At 36.0% G+C, this 23,815-nt stretch overlaps 1 protein-coding gene across 2 annotated transcripts in view; it reads left to right on the top strand.

Annotated features, from left to right (window-relative positions):
- Positions 1–23,815, top strand: part of znf410 (zinc finger protein 410) — a 27,471-nt gene continuing 3,656 nt past the window's right edge. The window contains exons 1-11 of one of the 2 annotated variants that reach the window (XM_028822325.2): positions 1–412; positions 8,477–8,558; positions 8,814–8,876; positions 9,506–9,638; positions 9,845–10,030; positions 10,553–10,735; positions 13,126–13,285; positions 17,477–17,658; positions 17,838–17,927; positions 21,157–21,279; positions 21,723–21,854. In XM_028822325.2, the coding sequence (XP_028678158.1) occupies positions 8,508–8,558; positions 8,814–8,876; positions 9,506–9,638; positions 9,845–10,030; positions 10,553–10,735; positions 13,126–13,285; positions 17,477–17,658; positions 17,838–17,927; positions 21,157–21,279; positions 21,723–21,854 (1,303 nt within the window). In that variant the 5' untranslated portion in view covers positions 1–412; positions 8,477–8,507. The remainder of the gene's footprint in view (positions 413–8,476; positions 8,559–8,813; positions 8,877–9,505; positions 9,639–9,844; positions 10,031–10,552; positions 10,736–13,125; positions 13,286–17,476; positions 17,659–17,837; positions 17,928–21,156; positions 21,280–21,722; positions 21,855–23,815) is intronic. The other variant, XM_028822327.2, reaches the window with a different exon arrangement.

The raw sequence follows: 23,815 nt of genomic DNA on the forward strand, positions 1-23,815 counted from the left end.
GATTTGGCCCCGCGGGGAGCCCGTAGAGCCCAGCAGCTTTGACAAGTGTAAACAGTCGCCTACCAGCTTTTGTGCACATGGAAATAGACTGCGGAGGGCTTCGTTCCCGACAATCTTAAGCGGAGGTCGCCTTGCCAAAAAAAAAAAAAAAAAAAAAAAAAGATACAAATGAAGCCAGTAAGTCATGTGTGTGAGGGTTAAATGGCGACGAGAGGACAGACGTGCGGGCAGGACCGATTCGCTTTGTTCAGCGCCGGGAGTTTGACGGGCCGCGGTTGCGCGCCTCTTCGGGGCGATTCTTCAAAACAAAAGGATAAATCCTTTGCCCCATTTTGATAGTCTAAGAGCGAACGTGGCAGTGTAATAATAACAGGCATGGAAAAGACAAACAGCCGCGTGTGTAAGACTTCGGGTGAGTAAATGAGGTCGTGAACTGGGGTTAATCTGTGTACTTTGGGGAGGTCGTGGATCGGGCCCAGACTGTCTAGAATACCGACTGAAGCGAAGCCTTGAAGACATGACGTATAAAGAATGAAGTGACAGAGTGGACATTGCACCCTTCCGTGTCTGAGCTCAGCTTGTCAACATCAACGCGCGCAATGTGGTGAGCATCCAGCGTCAAGCATCTGGAGAGCGCCTGTACAGTCTTACGTCTTCCCCCGTCATCCTATAACACCTGCTTTTAAGACCTAATAATAAAACTAAATGTGTTTATATAGCGCCTTTGCCATGATCAAAGCGCATCACAGAGGTTCAAAATGAACAACAGGGCACATATAACATTGGATGCAACTAATATCAGCGTTAAACACTAAAATAAAGATGAATGCAGAAAACGCAAAGCTTTGAATTAGAATAAAAGAAACAATAAACCAGAGTAAAATGCAAAACAATCCTGAGCAAATGGCATTATTTATGATACCAACGCTTGTCATTCAGAGCACTTGGACAGAGAAGGTAAACAGAAAGAAGTGTCAGACTGTCAGGATAAATTACATGCCTTCCTGAACAAATGAGTTTTAATTTGTTTTTTATTGGAATGAATTGAGTCAGCTGATCTAATTAACTTAGAGAGGTCATTTCAAAGTTTGGGTGCAGTGAAGCTGAAGGCTTTGTCACCTACAGCACACAGGTTAGTTTGGAACACGACAAGATTGCCAGACACAGTGGACTTTAGTGAGCACACATGGGCATAGTGATGGAGAAGGTTACTAATTTAGTCCGGTGCCAGGCCGTTTAAAGGTTTATAGGTTTCTAGCAGCACCCAGTGTTGCTTGAGTAAGTAATTTTAAGCTTTTGTCTGCTAGTCAGACTCAAGTCTGTTCTGGTGCTTCACTTGCTCTTGAGTTAGCAGGTGTCACTGTCTTTAAAACTCGCTGTAGTAAAATGGAGAAAGCAAAGAAACAAAGGTACACCCCACCCGGCCAGAATGTTGGGTTCCAGAGTAGTTTATGATCTTTTCTTAACAAACTGGGATATGTGTGTAAACAGTTGTTGAGATTGGACCAAGTGTGTTGAATTTAGTATAAACAACACACACATACATTGAGCTTTATATGTTTGACTAATAGAATTTTATATTCAGTCCTGTAAGACAGAGGGAGTCGGTGAAGATGGAGCGGAATGGGTGTGATGTGCTCCCTGTTGTGGGGACTTGTGCAGCAGAGTTTTGAACCAAATGGAGCCGTGGTTAAGCACTGCAAGGGGCACCTGCCAGTAGACAATTACTGCAGTCGATGTCTATGCTTTTATTTCATCAGGCATGTTCCTCAGCATTAGAAAAGGAGAGGAATGTGTGAACACAGGACATGTTACAAAGGTGGAAGTAAGGAAGTTTCTTAATATCATTTATGTGGGTAGAATAAAAAAGGGATGAACCAAAAATTGCACCAAACTTCCTAGCAGAAGACAAAAGTGTGATGAACAAAGAGTGTTTGAAAAGGAGCACATTTTCTTAAACTGATTTTTCATTTTGATTAGTATGACTTTGGTTCTGTTGCAGTTTCATTTTAAAGAGTTACATTTCATTCAGGTTTTAGTTTCACGGAGGCAAGTTGTTAGCTGAGAAAACTCTGATGAACTTTCAGCTTAACTCTGAATTTCATACAGGAAACAGTTACTTAGTAGAAGTAGTATAAACATTGAAAATAGTTTAGGATAATCAGTTCAAAGGTGAATGCTTTAATCTTTCCCCTTCAGTCATTCAACTTGTCTGCCCAGGCCTTGCTGCTTATCTGCAGGTTTAAGGTAGCAGTATGCATGCTTGATTTGAAGGTCAGAGTGGCAATGTATTCTGTTCTGGCCAGCCTACAGCCCTGCAGAAATTTTAAGTTAATGAAGAGAGAGACCTCTTTAATGACATGTTCCTTCAGTTAAAGGAACTGGACAGGAGAATTCTGCCTCAGTAGAATATCAACATATATTTTATTGTTGGAGAGATCACACAATATTTGTTCTGCTTAATTTCAACCAGGTCACATACAGTGGATTCAGAATCCAATTAATTTGGCTACAGATGGACTCCAATCATGTTGTAGACACATGTCAAGGATAGTTCAAGTAAACAGGATGCACCTGAGCACAGTTTAGAGTGCCACAGAAAAGGCTCTGAATACTTGTATATGAATGAGAGATTTCAGGTTTGCTTTGCAAACCCTTCCAGAAAACAAGTTTTCACTTGGTCTTTTTAGATTGTCGAGTGTATATTGATGAGAAAAACAGAAAATTTAGCAATTTAAAATTAAATCTACAATATACAGTAATAACGTGCACAGAAAATGAAGTTGTCTGAATACTTTCTGAATCCACTGTGTACTAAATAATAGTAATCAGTGATCATTACAATAAAGCATTAAATACATTCAGTTATTGCATTTTTGAAATGTAAAGACCATCATTGCTACAATTTATGTTGAAATTCCCCTCAGGGATTAACAAGGTATATCCAATAAAAGTCAAATCAAAAACAGACTGGAAGTGACATTATATGCTTTAACCTCTAATAATACAGCACAGTATCAACAAAAATAAAAAAAACTTAAACTTCAGCTCAGCAGGTAAAATGAAATGCATAGCATGAAGCATGTGCTTCTTCACTTTTTCTGTGTCATTTTTTGCTGTCTATGAATCAGTAGTTTAGAGAGGAGAGATCTGGTCAAAGATAGACTTTTCTAGTTAAAAGGGAGGATTGAAGTACAGTTTGTCATAACGGGGAATTGAAAACCAAAAGATTATCCTTTCTCATTAGATGGACAGTTGCCATTTTTTATATGGTTAATAGAAGTTGTCCATTCTAAAATATTAATAAACTGTTCATGGAAGGGATATGTTAACACATGATGGTGACCTGAATAATCTGTCAGTTTATCATAGCATGATATGGAGATTCTTAAATTCCCCTTCGAGCAAATTGTAAAAGAAGCCTCAGGTTTTATACTCTTAATTGCCAGTTTTTGTCTTTAAATAATTTTTTTTAATGTGTTCAAATTGTATTTGACTAATGATATAGCTCTATTTCACAGATAAAGTTTGGTCCTTCAGTCTGCCATCCATCCATCCATCCATTTTCCAACCCGTTGAATCCGAACACAGGGTCACGGGGGTCTGCTGGAGCCAATCCCAGCCAACACAGGGCACAAGGCAGGAACCAATCCTGGGCAGGGTGCCAACCCACCGCAGGACAGCAGTCTGCCATCACTTTTAAATAAGTTTATCTTATGTAATACCTTTTTCCACAAATCTGAGTAGGTCCATTAACTCCAAAAAGAAGAGAAAAGGCTAAACTCTATCTATTTATCTAGTATTGGATACATTTTCAGAACCTGCTTATTTTTGTTATTAACACCTTCACAGCTCTTTTGAGTGTGCCCAATCACCACACTAGGAAGAATCCAGAAGCAAATTATGCTAATATCAGGGATGCTCCAATCAGTTTTTTTAATGGCTGATACCAATCATAGGTTTCATGTTACTGAACTGGTTGATTCTGATATGGAGTTGATTTTTTTAATTCCTTTAACAAAAAGTTTTTGCTCTAAACTCCAGTATAACCAGATGCGTAGAAGCCTTATGTTCTATATGAAAGTGTTAACTTTGATATTTTTATAATTAAAACCACAGGTGTTACCTGTACATTTTTTTATTGACACAATTAAATTCTATAGTCTTATTGTTCAGTGACCGAAAAAATAATAAAATAAAGAAAATTACTTTAAAAATGCATATTTTTCAACTAATAAATATGTACTGGAAATAATTATCTATAAAACTTATATAAAAGAAAATAAAATACGTCTTATAATTACAGGCTGTCATACTGTTTGATTATTTCTGTAATTTAGTTATTTGAAACAAAGCTTAATTTAAGAAACATAGATTTCATCCTTTGTCTAATAAATTATATATATATATATTGTCACATTAATTTAATTGATATTGGCAGTTAAACACGGGATAAATATAAATGTACATGCCCTTATAGCTTTGAATTATTTTTAATCATCAGGAGCTTTGTTTTCAGGAATAAAATGAGTTCCTATCCGATGTAGACCCTGGGCCACTTGTGGTGCCTAGCTACTTTTCAAGGGTTGCATTCGCACTGCACAACACAAATTGCAATTTGTATGCAAAATATGTGATGTGCGAAGTGAGGCATGTTCAAAGTGATCATGACTTCATGTGGGAGATTATCGCTTTGATGTGGTCCATGGCATGGAGCAGTAGTGAAGCGGCTATGAAAAGTGATGTGATGCGAAGTGTGGCGCCCCATCTTCATCAGTAACTCTCCAAAGTCCAAACTTCTAACAAATTTGTAAGATGGCACCAGTGCCATCTAGGCAGCAATTTCATATTCTTCTTTATCTTTTCTTTTTCTAATTGAACCTGTGAGCTGCTGCACTAATCACAGGCTTGCTCACTGTCCAAACCAGACAAACAAAGGACAGATTGAAAAGATCTGAATTAATTTAAAGTAGCTTTTCTGGCCATTTGTATAACTTTACAGGATGACTCATCCGATTCCTTTTTCTCAGTTTATGGCTCCATTTTCTCAAATGTAATGTCTAATATTCTGGTCACCTCTCTTTGTTTGCCAGAAGTTTGCAGCAATAAAACAATGATGATAATACCTTTAATAAAGTAGCACTACGGTTAAATTACTGTAAAGCTTAGAAAAGCAGATGCTGGAAAAAAATAATTTTTTGTGATCAACAAGTTTACCAATCACAGATCGAATCTTTTATAGTGAAAATCCACAAATTTAGATTGGTGATTAATCGTTCTGAACATCACTTTCCTGGATTGGAAATTTGGAACAAAATATTATTCATTAGAGTGTAATTATAAAGAAATACAGTGGAACCTCGGTTCACGACCATAATTCGTTCCAAAACTCTGGTCGTAAACCGATTTGGTCATGAACCGAAGCAATTTACCCCATAGGATTGTATGTAAATACAATTAATCCATTCCAGACCATACGAACTGTATATAAATATATATATTTTTTAAGTTTTTAAGCACAAATATAGTTAATTAAACCATAGAATGCACAGCGTAATAGTAAACTAAATGTAAAAACATTGAATAACACTGAGAAAACCTTGAACAACAGAGAAAACTAATAACACTGCAACAGTTCACGCTATAGCGCTACCAACAGCTGGCTAAAAACACTTTTTTTTAGTGAGTGTTAAGCACAGGGGAAAAAATGAACATTTGAAGAAATCCGTAATTTAATAAACCACAAAGAAAAGTAACATTGCAACAATGCACGCTATGAATCGATCGCTGTAAACAGAAGTGAAAACAAAATCAAGCCCAGTGCATTCTTTAACTGCTTTCCTACCTTATGCATCCAGCTCTCTCTCTCGCGCTGCCTGTGTGTGTGCGTCTGTCTCTTTCTCACGCTGCCTGTGTGTGTGCGCGGCTCTCTCTCGTGCTGCCTGTGTGTGTGCGTCTGTCTCTCGCGCTGCCTGTGTGTGTGCGCGGCTCTCTCTCTCCCGCTGCCTGTGTATGTGCGTCTGTCTCTCTCTCGCGCTGCCTGTGTGTGTGTGTGTGTGTGTGTGTGTGTGTGTGTGTCGGTCTCTCTCTTGCTCGCTGCACAGGAAATGCACAGGGAGAGACTGAACATGTACAAATCGAAAGGGAAACTGGCTTGTTCTTATACCGAGTGTGTGGTCGTGAACCGAGGCAAAAGTTTGGTGAACTTTTTGGTCGTAAACCGATTTGTACGTGAACCGAGGTTCCACTGTGCCAGAAACAGAAAATTTGTGGCTTCTATACTTTTGGTTATAGCGTACTTTCTCATTCCAGATTACCTGGCCTACAGTAGCAAATGCTTAATTTAACTTCACAACATTGACATAAAAATATATTTACAGTGGAACCTCGGGTCACGAACGTCTCGGACCACGTACAAATCGGGTTACGACCAAAAAGTTTGCCAAACTTTTGCATCTGTTCACAACCACACACTCAGGTGACGAACAAGCCAGTTTCCCTTCTGGTTCGTACATGCCGATGATTTTCGCATGTGTTCAGTCTCTTCCTGTGCAGAGAGAGAGAGGATATATATTTACATACAGCTCATGCGGTCTGGAACGGATTAATTGTATTTACATTCAATCCTATGGTGGAAATTACTTAGAGTCACGACCAAATCGGGTTGCAACCAGAGTTTTGGAACGAATTATGGTCATGACCCGAGGTTCCACTGTATATTGATTAAATACAGGTACTGTGTATAATAGAAAGTTGCACGTATAAGTAAGGTGAATGTAAAGCGTTACTTTGGTTTTAATTCCTGTCCAGTTTTTTTTTTTTGATTAAATTATTGTTTAAAATGTATTAACTTTTTTTTTGATTAAATTATTGTTTAAAAGTATTGAATTTTTTTTGTGAAAATTCATCGAAAATAAAATTACTAGTTTCTAGCTCGTCTTTTACAGATTTCCACTAGTGAATATGACAAAATTTTTAATGTCTTCTTAAAAAAGAGTCAGAAAGCTGATCGTTGTTATGTCATCTGCTTCTATACAGATCCTTCACTTTGCTGTGATTCTCCATTGCTCATTTGTGTTGCATCAACGCGGATGATTAATGATGAAATTTCCATAATGCAGTTGCAACTGTTTGTGTGGCTAAAGTCATTGTTTGATTATGAAACTTTTCGTCTCACAGCATTGCATTGTTTTTTAGTTTAAGTTGTGTCAATGTGCTGACAAGCTTGTCAAAGGATGAATTTTATTTCCTTCTGCAGATTATATGAATTGAACATGGTCAAACAGTTGTATGTTTATAAAAATAAATAAAAAATGAGAACATTCAAGATTCATAATGCGGTATGAACATGTCAGCATTGTGACTAGGGCTGAATTTATTTTAGAAGCAATACACAGTACCTTCTGTACCTGTTTCCTGTTGCAATAAAAACTGTTAAATTGTATATTGCCTTTCAAAATTTTGCTAAATATTAAGAGTGTTAATATAGTACCTATCTTAAAATGCATATTGACTGCTTAATATAAAATGAATTTATTTTTTGCTAATTATTCAAGTTCTAGTGACCTGTTGTGGCAGTCATGATGTAAGAAAGGCAGGAAAAATAGACTTGGATAAATGGTCTAAATCAGGGGTGCCCAATTCCAGTCCTGGAGGGCTGCAGTGGCCGCAGGTTTTCATTCTAACCCTTTTCTTAATGAGTGACCGGTTTTTGCTGCTAATTAACTTCTTTTGAATTAATTTTCTTTGACTTGCTCTTGGAGACTCAGACCCCTTAATTGTTTCTTTTTTCTTAATTAGCAGCCAAACAATAACGAGACACAAAATGAGCCAAAACAGGCCCAGCAAACTGTGACCATCATACAATATCTGAAAATAAAGAAAGGTGAAGGTCTCAGGAATGCTGATCTGCTCTTAGAAAAGAGAAAATCCTTAATTTTGGAAATGTCTGCTATTGCACAATGAGAGCGGCAACAAGCCATGGAATTAAAGAGCGAGTTTAATTAACGACAAGACTCAGCGCCTCATTAAGCAGCTGGTTGGAGTGAAATTGGTTGGAGTTTCAGGCCCTGAGTTAGCTGGCCTTCTGTTGGCTCACTCACTTCACATATCACTTCTGCGTTGGTGCCATTTAAGGAAAGAAATGAAGCAATTCAGAGGAATGACAAATTCAGGGAAACATTTCTTAAAAACCAAGTCAATTAAACTTAATTCAAAAGAAGTTAATTAGCAGCAAAAACAGGTCACTAATTAAGAAAAGGGCTAGAATGAAAACCTGCAGCCACTGCGGCCCTCCAGGACTGGAGTTGGGCACCCCTGGTCTAAATGATATACAAGCAATAGGGACAAGCACCCTTAGTCATGGTCCTTAATCAAGTTTAAAATATAACCATTCATTTTAATCTCTGTAAATTTAAAAGAAATACATGAAATTCTCCAATATAAGTGAGTTAAAATACTAAATTATTTCCATTAGTGACTAAAAAATAGAGAAGAGGAGGACATGAATGAAAGGAGAATTGGTGAATGATAGTGCTAGCAGCTTGGCTCCTATTAAGGTAAGAACAGTACTACCCATGGTTGGTCATCATAATTAAATACATGTAAATGATTTTTCTAATGATGTTTAATGTTTTATATGGTGGAGATTCATAATTTTGTATAATTTAATTTTTTTTTGTTAATGGCAGTAAAACATTTTTGTATGTAATTAAAGATAATTTTGATCTGTTTCCTAGAAATAAAATTAATTTCATATGAAGTGGAAATACAGTTTTCTAATCTCATTTATCTTTACTCTTTGTGATTCACAGTTTGAATCCATGCTCTCAGATGAATTGGACTCCAAGCCTGAGGTATATGCTTGGCCTAGCAAGGTCAGCCTTGTTATTTTGTTAAGGAGCCTTTCCTGTCAGTTGTCTCGAGAGGTTTTCCTGCTTATTTCTATCACAGAGAGCCTGGTCTATACATGATATTAGACCACTTGGATTGTTCTGGTCATCATAATGTTTGAATTTCCTGTGGCACTGAAAATTAAAACAATAAAATTATATTTCAATATACAAGATATTTTTTAGTTACAGCATAATTTGCCATTTGATAATATCCAGTAAGTCCATTGGTTTTAGTATCTTAGCATTGTAAATAACTATATATTGTTGCTGAATATTTAACCTGGAAATTAATGAAAAACCTGCCAGTTTATTTTGGCCTGTATATCATTTTCTCTTATTTTTATTAAATTACATATATTGGTCCCAGAACTGTGTTAAGCATGTAATAGTGTAGTATTTTCTGGAGCTCGTCAGTAAAAAAAAAAAAAAAAAAAAAAATTGTCATCTCTTCAGCTATTAAAGAGAGTGATCATTTGAATTGCAAGTCTGTAAGACAATAGTAACCTTATGCTTGTTTTGGATTTTCACTGTATTGCATTGATTGAATACAGTGAAAATGCAACCACTGAATATTGTCTGAACCATTTTTTTTTTTTTTTTTTTTTTTAAAGCTGCTGGTTGAATTTGTACAAAACGCTTCAATACCTTTGGGGCAGGGCTTGGAAGACCCCGTGCCTAAACAGACATGCCTTCCACTGTTATCTCCACCTGAAAACACCCTGTGTACCCAGCTGCAGCTAGCAGGTTTGTTTTAAAGCCTATACTGAACAGAAAGCAGAAAAAGTACAATAATACATTCAACATTGTAAAAGAATTTAAAATTTATAGAATTTGTTTAAATGTTCCATTTCCCACAATGTCATAATTAGAAACCATTGTACCTGTGTATTACAGACTTAAGTTTAATTTTTTATGTTAAGCTAGCTATTTTGTTTTCTTTTTAAATGTAGAGACCAGCCTGAGCCACCATGAGACATCGGCCTTGTCTGAATATGAGAGCGAGAGGGAATCCTTGATGGTGCCTTTGCATCCTCCTAGGCCAGTCACTGTCTCTCCCACTCCAAGCTCACCTCCAATTCTTCAAGACCTGCAGCATTCAGATAGTACCTCCTTTATACTATTGAATCTGGCCAAAGGTAATACGTTTAGAGGACACAACTAGCGAATAATGGTACAATGATAAGGCATACTTACATATTTACTTATTCACACTATATTACTTTTGGCTTCATTGGAAATTGACAATGTTTGGCTTTAAAAATCTGTTGATCCAAATGCCATTTAACAATTCATTTTACTTCTGTAATGACAGATTTAGAAACGTGACTGTAAAAGGTTTCATATATTATTATATTCAGAAACTATAGAAGAATAGGTGAAAGTTAGGTAAAACATATCTTTCTACCTATATATTGTAGATAATAAACACAACAGCCCAAGTAAATCTTGTATTATTTGTTTGTTGTTTTTTTATAGTCTTTCCTTGTGATAAAGACAGGCCTCATAAAATGGAGACCTCCAGGCATAAGTCAGTAAAACATTTTAAATCCAACATAGTACTTCAGAATATTTTAGATGTCAGCAGTGTTGTTTTGTTATAACAACAAATTAAACAAAGAGAATATGTGTCCTGATTAAAGACTGTGTTCTCAATTAAGGTTTGGCTGCATCTGCTGAGCCATTGGTGTTTGTGCAGGATGAAACAGAGGATGACATTTCTCCCAGTGAAAATACAGAGGGACCAACACCGTGGTACTTGCGAGTACAGGAGCTTGCACATGACAGTTTGATAGCAGCTACAAGGGCACAACTGGCAAAAGATGCAAAAGCAGGCAACACTGGTAAATAATTTTTTTTAATGTGAAATATGAATTTTAATACCAATTCCACCCACCTTCTAAATTTTTCATGCTAGTCCTGCCTAGAACTAACTTCAGTCCTGCCAGCTCCCACTATCAACACTAAAATCTTACCACATGCTGTAGAGTTTGGGAGTGCATGTCTCTAAAACTAGTAGTTTGTCTTCTTAGTTGAATTTTCCACCAACTGTTGTTATATGTTTTTGACAGATTATGCTTGTTGTTAGGCATTCACACACACGTAGGGATTGATCAGTCATAGACAACTAAATAGGCAAGAAAAGTGAATGCTTGTATTTATTTATACATATAATGTACAAATGTAGGTGTTTTAGATTGGAACACTGTGCTGACTATAATAAATAAGACATACATTTGTTAAATCCCTTCTATCTGTTTAATGTAGAAGGAGAAGACACATAAAATTTATATGCTCTGAGCTATCCCATAATATCCTTAGACTTCTACAATAAAAGCAATGAAATGTAAGTCAAATGTTGTCTTGTGTCTTCGGATAAACAATGATATTCTATTCTTAGTCTTACAGTCATGTGAAAAAGTGCAACCAATGACATGTTTTTTTCTTTTTAACATATGTGGACATATCAAGAATTGATCTTCATTTAACAGTATCTATAGATAATTGTGATATAACAACATCATGCCATATTTACATTTTGTAGTCATGGTATAAATTAAACAAACATAAACACAAATGTTGCATGTGGAAAAAGTAAGTATATGCCTACATTTATGACTACAGTACCTCACATAGCTAAAATTAGAATGAGGTGTATTTTATCATCATGCTAAATACAAAGAACTCTTTTAGGCTTTCAAAAAGGCTTTCAGATGCCCATGAGTCTGGAAAGAGATTTAAAAAGATCTCCAAACAGTTAGAGGTCAATCATTTCACTGTCTGGAAGCTGATCTACAAGTGGAAAAGATTTCAAACAACTGCAGAATTGTCTAGGCCAGGTCACCCCAGTAAATTCAGCATGAGAGCAGAATGCACGATGCTGGAGGAAGTCTCCTAGAACCCCAGAATTTAATCACAAGACCTACAGGTAGCTGTTCCCACTGCTAATGTCAAAGTGCATAAGTCTGTCTTGTTAAAGAGGCTGCACAAATTAGATCTACATGGGAGGTGTGCCAGGAGGAATGCTTTGCTGTCCAGAAAGAACATCATGACAAAACTAAAGTTTTCCTAAACTAAAGTTTACCCAGGCAAAAGCCAAGACTTCTGTAACAATGTGCTCTGAGAAGACAAGGCAAAGATCGAATTATTTGGCCACAGTATCAGAAGGCATGTTTGGGGGAAAAGCACATTTGACCAGAAGGACCTGATACCAACTATTAATCATAGTGGGGGAAATGGTAATGTTTGTGGCTCCTTTGCTACATCAGGGCCTGGTAAGCTCACCATCGTAAAATCCAGTATGAATTTTTCTTTGTATCAGAGGGTGCTTGCAGGTAATATGAGACTATCTGGCCAAAGACTAAAGCTTCACCAAAAGTGTACCTTGTAAAATGACAATGACTTTAAACATACCAGTAAATTCTCCAAGGCATTGCTGAAAAGTAAGATATTGAGGATTCTGGAACGAGAAAATCAAATCCTAGATTTGAATCCCATAGGGATGCTGTGGAGTGATTTGAAAAGAGCTGTGCATTCAAGATACCCCTCAAACATCACACAGCTGAAAGAATTCTACATGGAGAAGTGGGAAAACTTTCTTTTCAGTCAGTGTCAAGACAGTTATAAGAAACACCTACTTCGGGGGCAATACAGCTATGGGTGTACTTAATTTTTCAACAGATGGAAATGGCATATCTGTCATTTTTTAACTGAATTAATTGAAAATCAAATGCTCATGTTTTTTCTAGTATCAGCACCTTTATCAATAGGCTCTTTTTAAATAATGACCAAATCATGGCATGTCCACATATTGTATGTTAAAAAGAAAAAAAAAAATCATAGGGTGTACTTACTTTTTCACATGACTGTATCTGTAAGGAAATGCACACTGTGCTAACGCAATTTGAAAAGTCTAATTTAACATGTGGCTTAGTGGTTACAGAGTATGATTGTAAACAGCAGAGTTTCTAGTTCAGACCCCACCACTAAAAGTGTGACTCGGAGCATGTCACTTAATCTGTTGCTTCATCTGCGTTCATATTTTGTAAATTGTGCTAAACAATTTGATTGGGATAAAGGCATCACCTAAATAAATAAATGTAAGGTAAAATCAGGTGTGCCTTGCATAATGTAGAAGAATCTTTAAATGAAATTTGCTATTTGATATAGACTAAAGGAAATAATTGTTTTAAGTGCTCCATGGTTGACTTATACTTTTCACCTTTTTGATTAGGTGATCTCTTGCACCCATATCCAACTGAAGGGCCAAAAAAAGAGGGGACTCTGTCAACTGAGCGCTCACCAAATGAGAAGAGTCTTAAGTGTACATTTGAGGGCTGCCGGAGAACTTTTGCGTGGCCAGCTCATCTGAAGTATCATTTAAAAACGCATAAGTGAGTAATGTAATTGCATTAACAAAATATATGATTGCATTAGCTGTTTGCCCCCTACATTTTAGTAAAATGCAAAGTAAATAAATATATCAAATGTTGTCATCTGCCCAGCTCACATAAAGCCCAAGAGTATGTTTCATCTTCCAAACAAGTCCTCAAGACATTTATGAGGCCTAGAAACAAAATCAGGTTGGCCCCAAACTTGAGAAGCAGGCTTTCTCACCCACACACCAAAAAACAAGCCAAGCGGGTAAATTTAAAGAAGGAGACAGGAACTATGGAAACTCCCATGTCCAAATAATAAAACAAACTTTCTTAATGTACAGTAAATAAAGAGTTTATTAAGAAAATGTTTAAATGAAAAAAAGGTAACTTCAAAAAGGCAAACATACAAAGTGTTGCAGAAACTAAGCACTAGATTCAAAAATGAGACGAACAGCAATTGTAGCAACTAATGCCACAGTTGTGGTATATAAGCTGTTAAAGCTTTTATTGTCAGGGGAGTGGTCCGACAGCTGCTTTATCAGGTAATCTTGCCTCATGCAAGCCTGACGCATAAATGTCAAAATAAAAGACAAATAAATATATAGTTAAAATTATACAACAAAAACAATACTCATTGAATAATAGTAAAGTATGAATGAAAAGAAAACTTAAACAAAATCAGTAATGCAAATTATAACAAAAAGTTAATAAGATAACTACATGAAAAGAAAGAACCTTGAGCCAGGGATAAAATCCTGGCTACAAAATAATATCAAAGATGTGATTTATATATCTCCCATTTTACTCATTGTTAGGTCCTTTCACAAGGAGAAAGAATGTTGGATGTATTTGTATATTGACTAAGTACTAAAGACTACAGACTTTTGCTGCATTCCTTTTAGCTAAAATATCCATTAATTTACCAAAGTTTCTTAATGACACTTTTAGGATTTTGGGGTGGTGGAGCCAAACACGCCAGCACCAGGCATAAGCCAGAACCTGAAACCCGTTGTGGCAAATTTAGGTTCAAGGAAGGAACTTGCATTGCATAGGATACCTGTGTTTAGTAAAATGCCCCAGTGTTTCTAAGTAACATAACAATGCCTGTTGTTAGATCATTGGTTGAAACTAGTTTTCCCTCGAATAAATCTAAATACATAAAAACTCTACACAGAATACAACAAGGATAAGGCTCACACATATAAAACCAAGAATAGCCTGATGTTCATCCTGATTTATTTTTAAAATAATTGTGTTACATTATTTTTCACTCCCAACCTTCTCCTTGTCGTAATTGATAGTGAACAGTATAAGATTTTGAATGATCCGGTGGTATGAGACATTTCATTTCCTTTGTTTTGTAATCATAGTTTTTTTCTATTTTCCAAGGGAGAAACATTTAAGCCCCATCTATAAACAAATTAAGACATACTGATCATTTAATTTTGTGTTTATCTTTGTAAAAAAAAAAAAAAAAAAACTTTTTGGGTGCAACTCAGAGGAGGAGGAGGTTAGGAGCATGTGCTGATACAGCGCATTGCTGCACCCACTACATGGCAAACCAACTCAGGATCCCAGATTAGGACCCGAATACAGTCATGCAATGGGTGACATCCTCAGCACTACAACTCAGAGATGATATAAAAATTACTCCATTGCTTTCTTAAACCTAAAGATAGAAGATTCGGCTAAAAAGACTTAAAAGTGTGTCTTCTTGAATAGAGGGAGTTGAAGACTACATTGTTTTATTATAAGATTTTATTTTTGGTTTCATAATTGCTTTATACTACTAATTAATTATTTGTTGTTGCGTGTCTTGCAAGAAGAAAACCATGGTACTACTTTTTCAATGATCTTAAAAACACTGGTTAAAAAGCGGACAAGTAGACACACAGCTGTACAGTTGGCTACACTAGCAAATAATATGTAAAACTAATCAGTTACAAATGACTGCAAAATGTCTTGAAAGGCATTTACTATCCTTCAAAATTATCATTCATAATTCAAAAGGTGCCACATGGAGACAGACCTTTATTCACCTTTTTTTCCAAGTTAATGAAATAAACTGTGGTAATGACACATTGTTTTTCTTCGTTAACAGACCTCTTCCTAAAAACATTTTTGAACAAAATGAACATGAAGAAACTGCTTGTCTAAAGCAGTGTGTTGTGAATAGAGATTAATGGAGTTGTTATTGAATTGCTCTTCATTAAAGGATGCTGAGAAAAGAAAAATAAATACAATGTATACTTCCTTCAATGCTCTTCCCTCTCAAAGGCATAAACTGATTAATTCCATTTGTTGAAGTCAGTGCACTTACTTATTTAGCATCCTTTATGTCTTAAAATTACCCATTTTAAAGACGATCAACTGATTGCATATAAGTTGTGTAAATGTCTTGATTAACATTGTTGGATAATCAGTTGGTACACACTAGGTAGACGTTTTACACTATTCCTTTCTCTGTAGGAATCATCATAAGTTTTAGTTACTGCCATCATTATACTATCAGCTACTAACTTAAAATGTAAGACTGTTAGCATAACATTCAAGAAAAATGTTACTTATTAGTAAACTCATGGTGAGGAATGCAGCAATATCTTCCAACATCTGGAATTGTACATTGAGGGTTTAAAACAAAGAACTACTGTCAAATTTGAAAACAATTCCTAATTGTATAGTGGTTTTTCAGTATTAAATATTACTGAAGAATAGGAATGGCAGATTTTACTGATGACACTTTTCCCAACTCAAATACAAAAAAGAAATTGATTAATAAAGATTTGCAAAAGAGATTTTTATTGCTTTACATTGCACCTAATCGTTGAGAACATGGCAGCTGAAAGTGTCTTTTGGAAATATTTATAAACAATTAAGTATTTGTTTAGGGCTGTGCTGAATATAGGGATGCTCTGACCGGTTTTTTAAGGTTGATTCTGAGTCCAATACTAATTCAGATTTTTTTTCCTTTATCCCTTTAAAAACCTTTTACGCTAATCACCTGCATAACCAGACAAATAAAAGCCTTATGTCCTATATTAAAGTGTATTTTTATAATTAATATATAGACCACAACTGTTTTAAGATGGTTGACTCATTTTCTCCCTTTGTGGATCTCTACGTACAAATATGCAAACCATATAATAGACCTTCGCTTCCATATATATATATATATATATATATATATATATATATATATATATATATATATATATATATATTCTTACACAATCAATTAATTGTTATTGGTAATTAAATGATTCTCTTAAATGTAAATATACAGTACATGCACTTATATGTTTAAATCCTTATGAATCATTAATTGTACTGTGGCTTTTTGCTGTTAAATTATAAATTTACTATATTTATACTGGTGTGTTTTTTTTTCTTCAGTGTATCAGCTATACATTTGTAATTCTTGAGATGTTATTATAAAACATGGATTACCATTTTAATTATGTAGTACATGCTTCTTATCAAAACCTATACTGTATGATGCACAACAACAAATAATAAACACACCAAACATCTTTTAAAAAGCCTATTGTTTACTAAGCAGCACTTTTAAATCTGTGTTTATCTTTTTCCAATTAAGTGTAAGACATTGCATTTTAAAGAAGCTCCTTGTCCTAGTTCAAGTGATGTTTGTTTTAATTTAAAGGACAAAATAAAAGGTCTGAATTCCTTAAATTACCTTTCCTTGTCATTTGTCAAATTACATGATGACATCTCCAATTCCTTTTTTTTTCAGTTTATTACTCCACTTTCTTTAATCACCTCTCCTTCACTAGTAAAACAAGCCTTCACTCCCTGTTCTTTGTTTACACTGCAAGAAGTTTGCTGCAAAAGGAAAAAAAAAGACATGGCTCAACTACCATAATAGCTTGCATAAAGGAGCACTGAAACTAAATAAAAGCTTAAAATATCGATTTTGTGATCGGCCTTTTTACCAATCACTGAGCGAGTCCTTTGTAGTGAAAATTGGCCAATTTAGATTTGCGTCCAATTAATAGGCACAGTCCCTTGCTGAATACTTTGCGTAACATGATATTTAAGCAAAAAATGTATAAGGTACAATACAAGAAAATACTTATTTATAGGGTAAAATGCATTTTTTTTGCTCTGGTTCCTTTTTTTTTGTTCTGTTTGGAAAGGCAATCATCCAAGGATATCCGCATACATTAATGCTTTATTTTGCATTAACAGAAATGATCGGACATTTACTTGCCGTGCAGAGGGCTGTGGAAAGAGTTTCTATGTATTGCAGAGACTGCAAGTTCACATGAGGACACACAATGGGGAGAAACCCTTTATTTGTAATGAGAAAGACTGTGGGAAAAAGTTCACAACTGCTGGAAACTTGAAGAATCACAAGAGGACACACACTGGTGACTTAATAAGAATTAACCTATGCCTTTTATATTTTCTGTTGGTGATATATTTTCACCCACGCTTTTATTTTTTCTGATCATACATAATTCTTTACTCTCCAGGCGATATATATTATTTGTGTATCATGGTGAAATGTTCTTCACTTGTAATCTGATTTTTTTTTATTCATCTTTAGGAGAAAAGCCCTTCTTGTGTGATGCAGAAGGTTGTGGACGCTCCTTTGCAGAATATTCCAGCTTACGGAAACATATGTTGGTACATTCAGGTAAAAAACAATAAAGTAAAACGGCATATAGTGTGTAACAGTTTGAGGGCGCTATCGCTCCCTTGAACCCTTGTTCGAGACGCCAGACACCTGATAAAAGTCCAATATGACTTTATTTTATAATAATAATGTGCACAAAGCACCCTCCACTCCACAATACTCATAAATCCAATAATCAATAAACAATAATAACAATCCTCCACTCCCAGACGCGTTGCCACCCTTCCACCCAGCTCAGCTCGACGTCTGGGATTTCCCATAGTCCTTTTATAGAGTGTTTCGCCCTCTCTGTCCACGTGACTAGGAACCCCTCCCGGTCAGAAAAATATCCTTTTCTTCACCCCGGAAGCACGTCATTCCTCTTGTTCATGTGACTTTGACATACTTCCGGGGCGTAGGGAAAATAATTACTGCTCCTCCCTGCAGTGGCTTCTAGCGGCCCCCGTGGTATCCAGCAGGGTTGTAAAGGAAAACTCCAATGTCCATAATTCCGTGCTGGCATTCGGGGTACCTCCATACTGCAAGGAGAGCTCCACCTGACGGCCTGGGGGTATTGGCCGGGATAAATGGCCGGCCACCTATCACAAGTGGTAAGAGTTTTTTTTTTTTTTTTTTTTTTTGCTTTTAATGTTAGCCTACACTTCCAAATAAAAACAACTGATGAAAGCCCATGGAATAGCACATTTCTATACAATTAATTAGTGTAGTGTTAGTTCCCTCTAGGGCAGGGGTCCCCAACACCAGTCCGCGACCCACTACCGGGCCGCAGCCGTCTGACAGCCGGGCCGCGAGAGAACTGCCGGCAACGGAGACTCACTCAGACTTTTCAGAATGCTTGGTGGGTGGGGCTTTGCAGCGGCCCAGAGAGAGGAGAGAGACCGAAGTGAGAGACTATTACAACAAAGTATTTTTACGGTCCCGACAGTTTCCCCATATGACACGAGACTATAGAAATCTCGTTACTATGAAGTACATTCAGCAGATGCTTTCATTACAACGAAGTGACCTTGAAATGCTTGAATGAATCATCCACAGAGCAGTTAGATCTGAGACCGCAGCTCAGATGTACACATTTAGGCTACACAACGATCCCCAAACAGAAACATTGTTAAAAAAAAAAAAAAAAAAACTTTCTTTGAACTTTCCTCGTACTGTTTTTTTTTGATGTTTTTGTTTTCTGTGGTTTTCAGTGATACCTTTTGCTTATTGCTTGTCAACATCTGAAAAACATCCATTGGAATTTAACTCATTGTCACCCTCCTATAGAAACGGCAGACACGAAAAAAACGATAACAGTGTTAATGTTTGTGATGTGCAGTCTGTTGGAATGGCAAATGCAAAGCATATGTCTTTGTTATATGCAAAAAAAGAAGAAAAATCTCGGGTTGCAAACGTATGCGAACTGCTTAATAATAATAGAAATGTTATGTAAATTGTGTATAAAACTGCCCCCCCATCCCAGCCCCTTCCCCCCCCCCCGACCGGTCCGTGGAAAAATTTGCATCTAATAAAGTGGTCCTTGCTGTCAAAAAGGTTGGGGACCACTGCTCTAGGGAAAAGGTGACACTGTACTAAGTACAGATATGATCAAGCTGTCTTCTGTTCAACCACAGGTGAGCTGCAACTTTCACGAGGCATGTTAGTTGTCAAGACAATCCTTTATTTCAATGGTGAACCAACTGAGTAAGAACACATTATAAACACTCGTTCTTTTCTGACATGAGTTATTTATCACTTTTTGTTGTGAGCAGACAAATGTTTTTTCTGTCACTTTCATAGCTCGTAAACCTCCCACACCTTTTAGTAAAAGTACAGCTTGCTACCAAATTCCAATGTCTGCTTTCTGGAGAAAAGTTACTGGCCTCATTTGATATGCTATTTTACTTGTATAGTAAGTTTAAATAAATACAGGCAGCCCTCAGGTTATCCACAAGTTTCTTTCCTATGGATGATTATAATCACATTTTGAATGTAACTCAAAATTTGCCCTGTTAAAGTCCATAAGTGGAAATATTGGGCCAAAATGCATAATGATTTATTAAATATTTTATTTAAAAAATGTCAGACTTACTAATAAAATGACATTGCACCAATATTACTATACTTCAAATCACAAAGCACAGATAATTTAAACTAGAATTAACATCAGTTTTTGTTAATGATACAGTACCTCATAGAGATGAAAAGGCATAATGATGGCACAGAAAGCCACCACTAATTTCTGATCGATACCTCAGCAGAGACATCAGTCTTAAATTATGAAATAAGCAGGTGATTCATTATTGCCAGTTACTGCAGTTTAATATATAAACATATTTCTTCAAGTTTTTATTTATTTGAAACCAGACATTAACTCCAAGTGTGAATAATGTGCTTTTTAAGCAAAGCACACTATAAATGCAACATCATTATCATCATCGTGATTTTCAGTCTGCTTTTCCTAATAAGGATTGTGGTAGAACATTCTAACCTGGGCTGACCAGCACACCCCAACCTCTTCAACTTCTGCAACCTTCTGGGGTATTCCAGGCCAGAGCCATGCCTTGTACACCTTACACCCCGAATGCCCAAAACAATTCAACTGACTCCTTTTATCTTTGCAAAGTCAATTGCTGACCTTTGAACCAAAGTACTGTAGTTTGGTACCAGGTACACTTATGGACATCCATGACTAGCAGAATAATTCAGTAACAATTCACCACTTTATCTCTTGTCATTCTTCATGTGAGTGTTTAAGCCTTCCAGTAAGTCACTCTGAATCCCTCCTGTCCACCCGACCAAAATCCAGCTGCAAACAGACAGGGTCCTTATACTCACTTCAACCCTCTCCTGTGGAGCAACTCTAAGTAAAGAGAGTCTATCTTTGAGGGAGAAGTCTGGTTCCAAAGCCAGTGCTGCATACAGAGTTGAGTTCAGTGATTTAATTGAGAACATCCTAAAGGTTCAGTAATGGATTCTTCTTTGGTTGGCTCCTCTCCTTGGACCAGTTTGCATGGGTATCCCTATCAGGAACACACTTCTCAATATCACACAATTCTAAGGATCATTGAAGCCTACAAAGCTCCCACTACCACCATGCCAATCTATTGACTTTATGTATGTCTCAGTTATTTCTGTGCAAACCGTTACTTGCTTTTTGTGGCATCTGTTAATAGTATTAGTAACTGTGGCCTGTCAGTAATATTTCAAAAGATCTCCTTTAGTAAACATTTTATTTTTTATTTTTTAGGTGAGAAGCCACATCAATGTAGCATTTGTGGAAAGACCTTCTCTCAAAGTGGAAGCAGAAATGTACACATGAGGAAGCACCACAGTGCCACTGTTCAGGCAAACAGCATGCAAGATGAGGCTGGTAATAATCTTTTGTTACATGGAACTGATGTAAACTCTGCATGTGTAAAGCTAGTGAAAGGTTGTTTTTTTTCTAAACTAAGCACTCATTGTATCTTTCATTGTCCCTTTGTGTGATACATCAGTTGCAGGATTAGCAGAGTAGATTCTTTGCAGATATTCAACTTTTGCCATGCATTTGTAAAATAATTGCCTTATGTTGCAGTTCAGACATATGGATTGTGTGACAGCTTGTACTGTTTAAGTATTTGTTGCATTGGTATATATGATGTTTGATTCAACTTGGAGTAAAATTTTAAAGAGTGTATTCTCTAGTATATCTTTGTGTCTAATGTATTTTTTGTTTCTTTTTCATTATTACTTTTTATTCACTCAAATCAAGCCCTGAAAACGAAGATACAATGTCCGTTACATTTCCTTTTTGTTTTTTTTTTTCTGCCTTAGGGGATCTCTTGACACATAGCAGTCTACTAGAAGAACATGGGCTAGGTGACAGTAACTCTCTTCCCCTGACAACACGTACATTAGAAATGGACACCATAAATCTGCATCACACTATGCTGCAAACACAGGAAGGTGACTACTTTTTTTGCTTATATACATGTGTTGATGATGCCAAGTAGGATTTCAGGTAGTACAGGCTGTAAGTAGTTCAACATAGAAAGTTTTATTACAGGTTGTTCATCTTTAGAGAAAGTCTAAAAGTCTGAAGGAAAGCTGATACTGAGTTGGTTGCAAAAATAATTCAATTACACTCAAAAACTTTTTAATAATTAAATTAAAACTAATAAATTACATTTCAATATAGGCAAGTTTTAAAGTTTTAATGAAAACAAACATTAAAGAGATAAGACAGAAGGTACTAAGTTTCAAGAAGAAAATTCTGAAAAGGATATGAAGTTTATGCTGACTTCTGTCTTCATTTCTTCTTGAGACAAAGTTTTATCTGTCTATTCGTCTAGCCATCCATCGATCCATCTAGCTTGCTTGCCATGGCAATTAAAAAGGCTAATTAAACATTAGGTTCTAAAAATGATAGAATATAAATTAGTCTTACATCATCAAAACATTCCAATGTCTTCACCTGAATTCTTTTGCTAGTTAACATTTACTTTATTTAGTAGAGTACATTTCTGTTACAGTTATCAGTTCTCTTGTTCCACTTCTTGCCAGAGATTTAAAAGCAATACTGTATGTCTGAAGTAATTTGTGGTTGTGGCTTTTGTGGCAAATGGGCTTACAGACCTCTTTCTGAAAATTTGGAACCCGTTATAAATCCAGAGACATTGGAAGTACAGTATGTAGTGACTGTGGATTTCTGTACAGAGCTGAAGCAGGTATTTTCTTTCTTTGACTGGCATATTGCTTCTTCCAATAGGCCTATTCTCTTGACTGCTATAACATGCTTCTTTTTGGCCTTCAGTTTTCTGCCACATGGTTCAACATCATAACACAAGAAAAAAATGTTAAAATGGCACGATTTAGTAGTAACTTTGTAGAAAGTAAATTAAAAGCTGAAAGGCAGTGTAGAACCATTGAAGCAGCAACACATTGGACGCACTTGACCAGCTAATACCACATAATGGCATGTCACTGCACTTATTAATGCAAAGACATATTTTCCTTTCAGGAGTCCAAAATATTTACTGGATGAAAAAGCAGTATTTTGATGCCAGAGTAAACCTCCTTCTGTAGCAAACACTTGACTGTGGCTAGTAGTGCTGGCCTTATGTTTTGATTCTATTTATGTTCATGTGGCCCTTTGAGAAAGGCACTTGACAAATATTGTCTCCTTCATTGGGATGCCACATTTTTCAGTATTTAAATTCTCTCTCTCTCTGTTTAGAAAGGCTTGCTTCAGTGCCTCATGGAAACCTTAAATAGACACTAAAAATAGATAAAAGGAAACATCAAGAGAAAGAAGGCATTTCATGTCTGCTGCCTTTTTTTAGTAAATACAGAAATATGTGTTTAAACCAGGTTTCCATTACTGGTATTTTATATAATAAATCAAAACAGCAAATACATTTTGATACATACAATTAAAAAAAGAGGGAAGTAAAAGTTACAGTTGAATGCATGCTAAAAAAGAAAGACAGAAAAGATGCTTTTTTGACATACTGTATTGTTACAGTTTCAAAGCAGAATTGTTCTGCTTTTATTTTTCTTCTTTTGCAAATGCATGCCAACCAGTCCCTTAACATTAACAATCGCCATAAATAAAATTAGCTCTTCAAATTAGTTTATAAGTAAAGCACATTCATTCTTCTTTCAAGAATTAGGTCACAGTATACAGTATGCAATCATTATGCTTATTTACAATCTATTCATTTCATGCACATGGCCAAAAATGGGCAACAGGAATTGGAAGCAATGACAGAGTTCTGGATTGTCTTTCTTATTCACATCTCCCTGACAAATTGTACTCAACCAGAAAGTCACACAGTGAGTGTAATACATACTGTACATAGATCTTGAAGAATGAATGTTTTTCATTTTTTTTTGTCCTCTGTAATAGTATTTCCACTTTTCTTGGC

Source organism: Erpetoichthys calabaricus, chromosome 16, assembly GCF_900747795.2.
Source record: "Erpetoichthys calabaricus chromosome 16, fErpCal1.3, whole genome shotgun sequence".
Classification (NCBI taxonomy): Eukaryota; Metazoa; Chordata; class Cladistia; order Polypteriformes; family Polypteridae; genus Erpetoichthys; species Erpetoichthys calabaricus.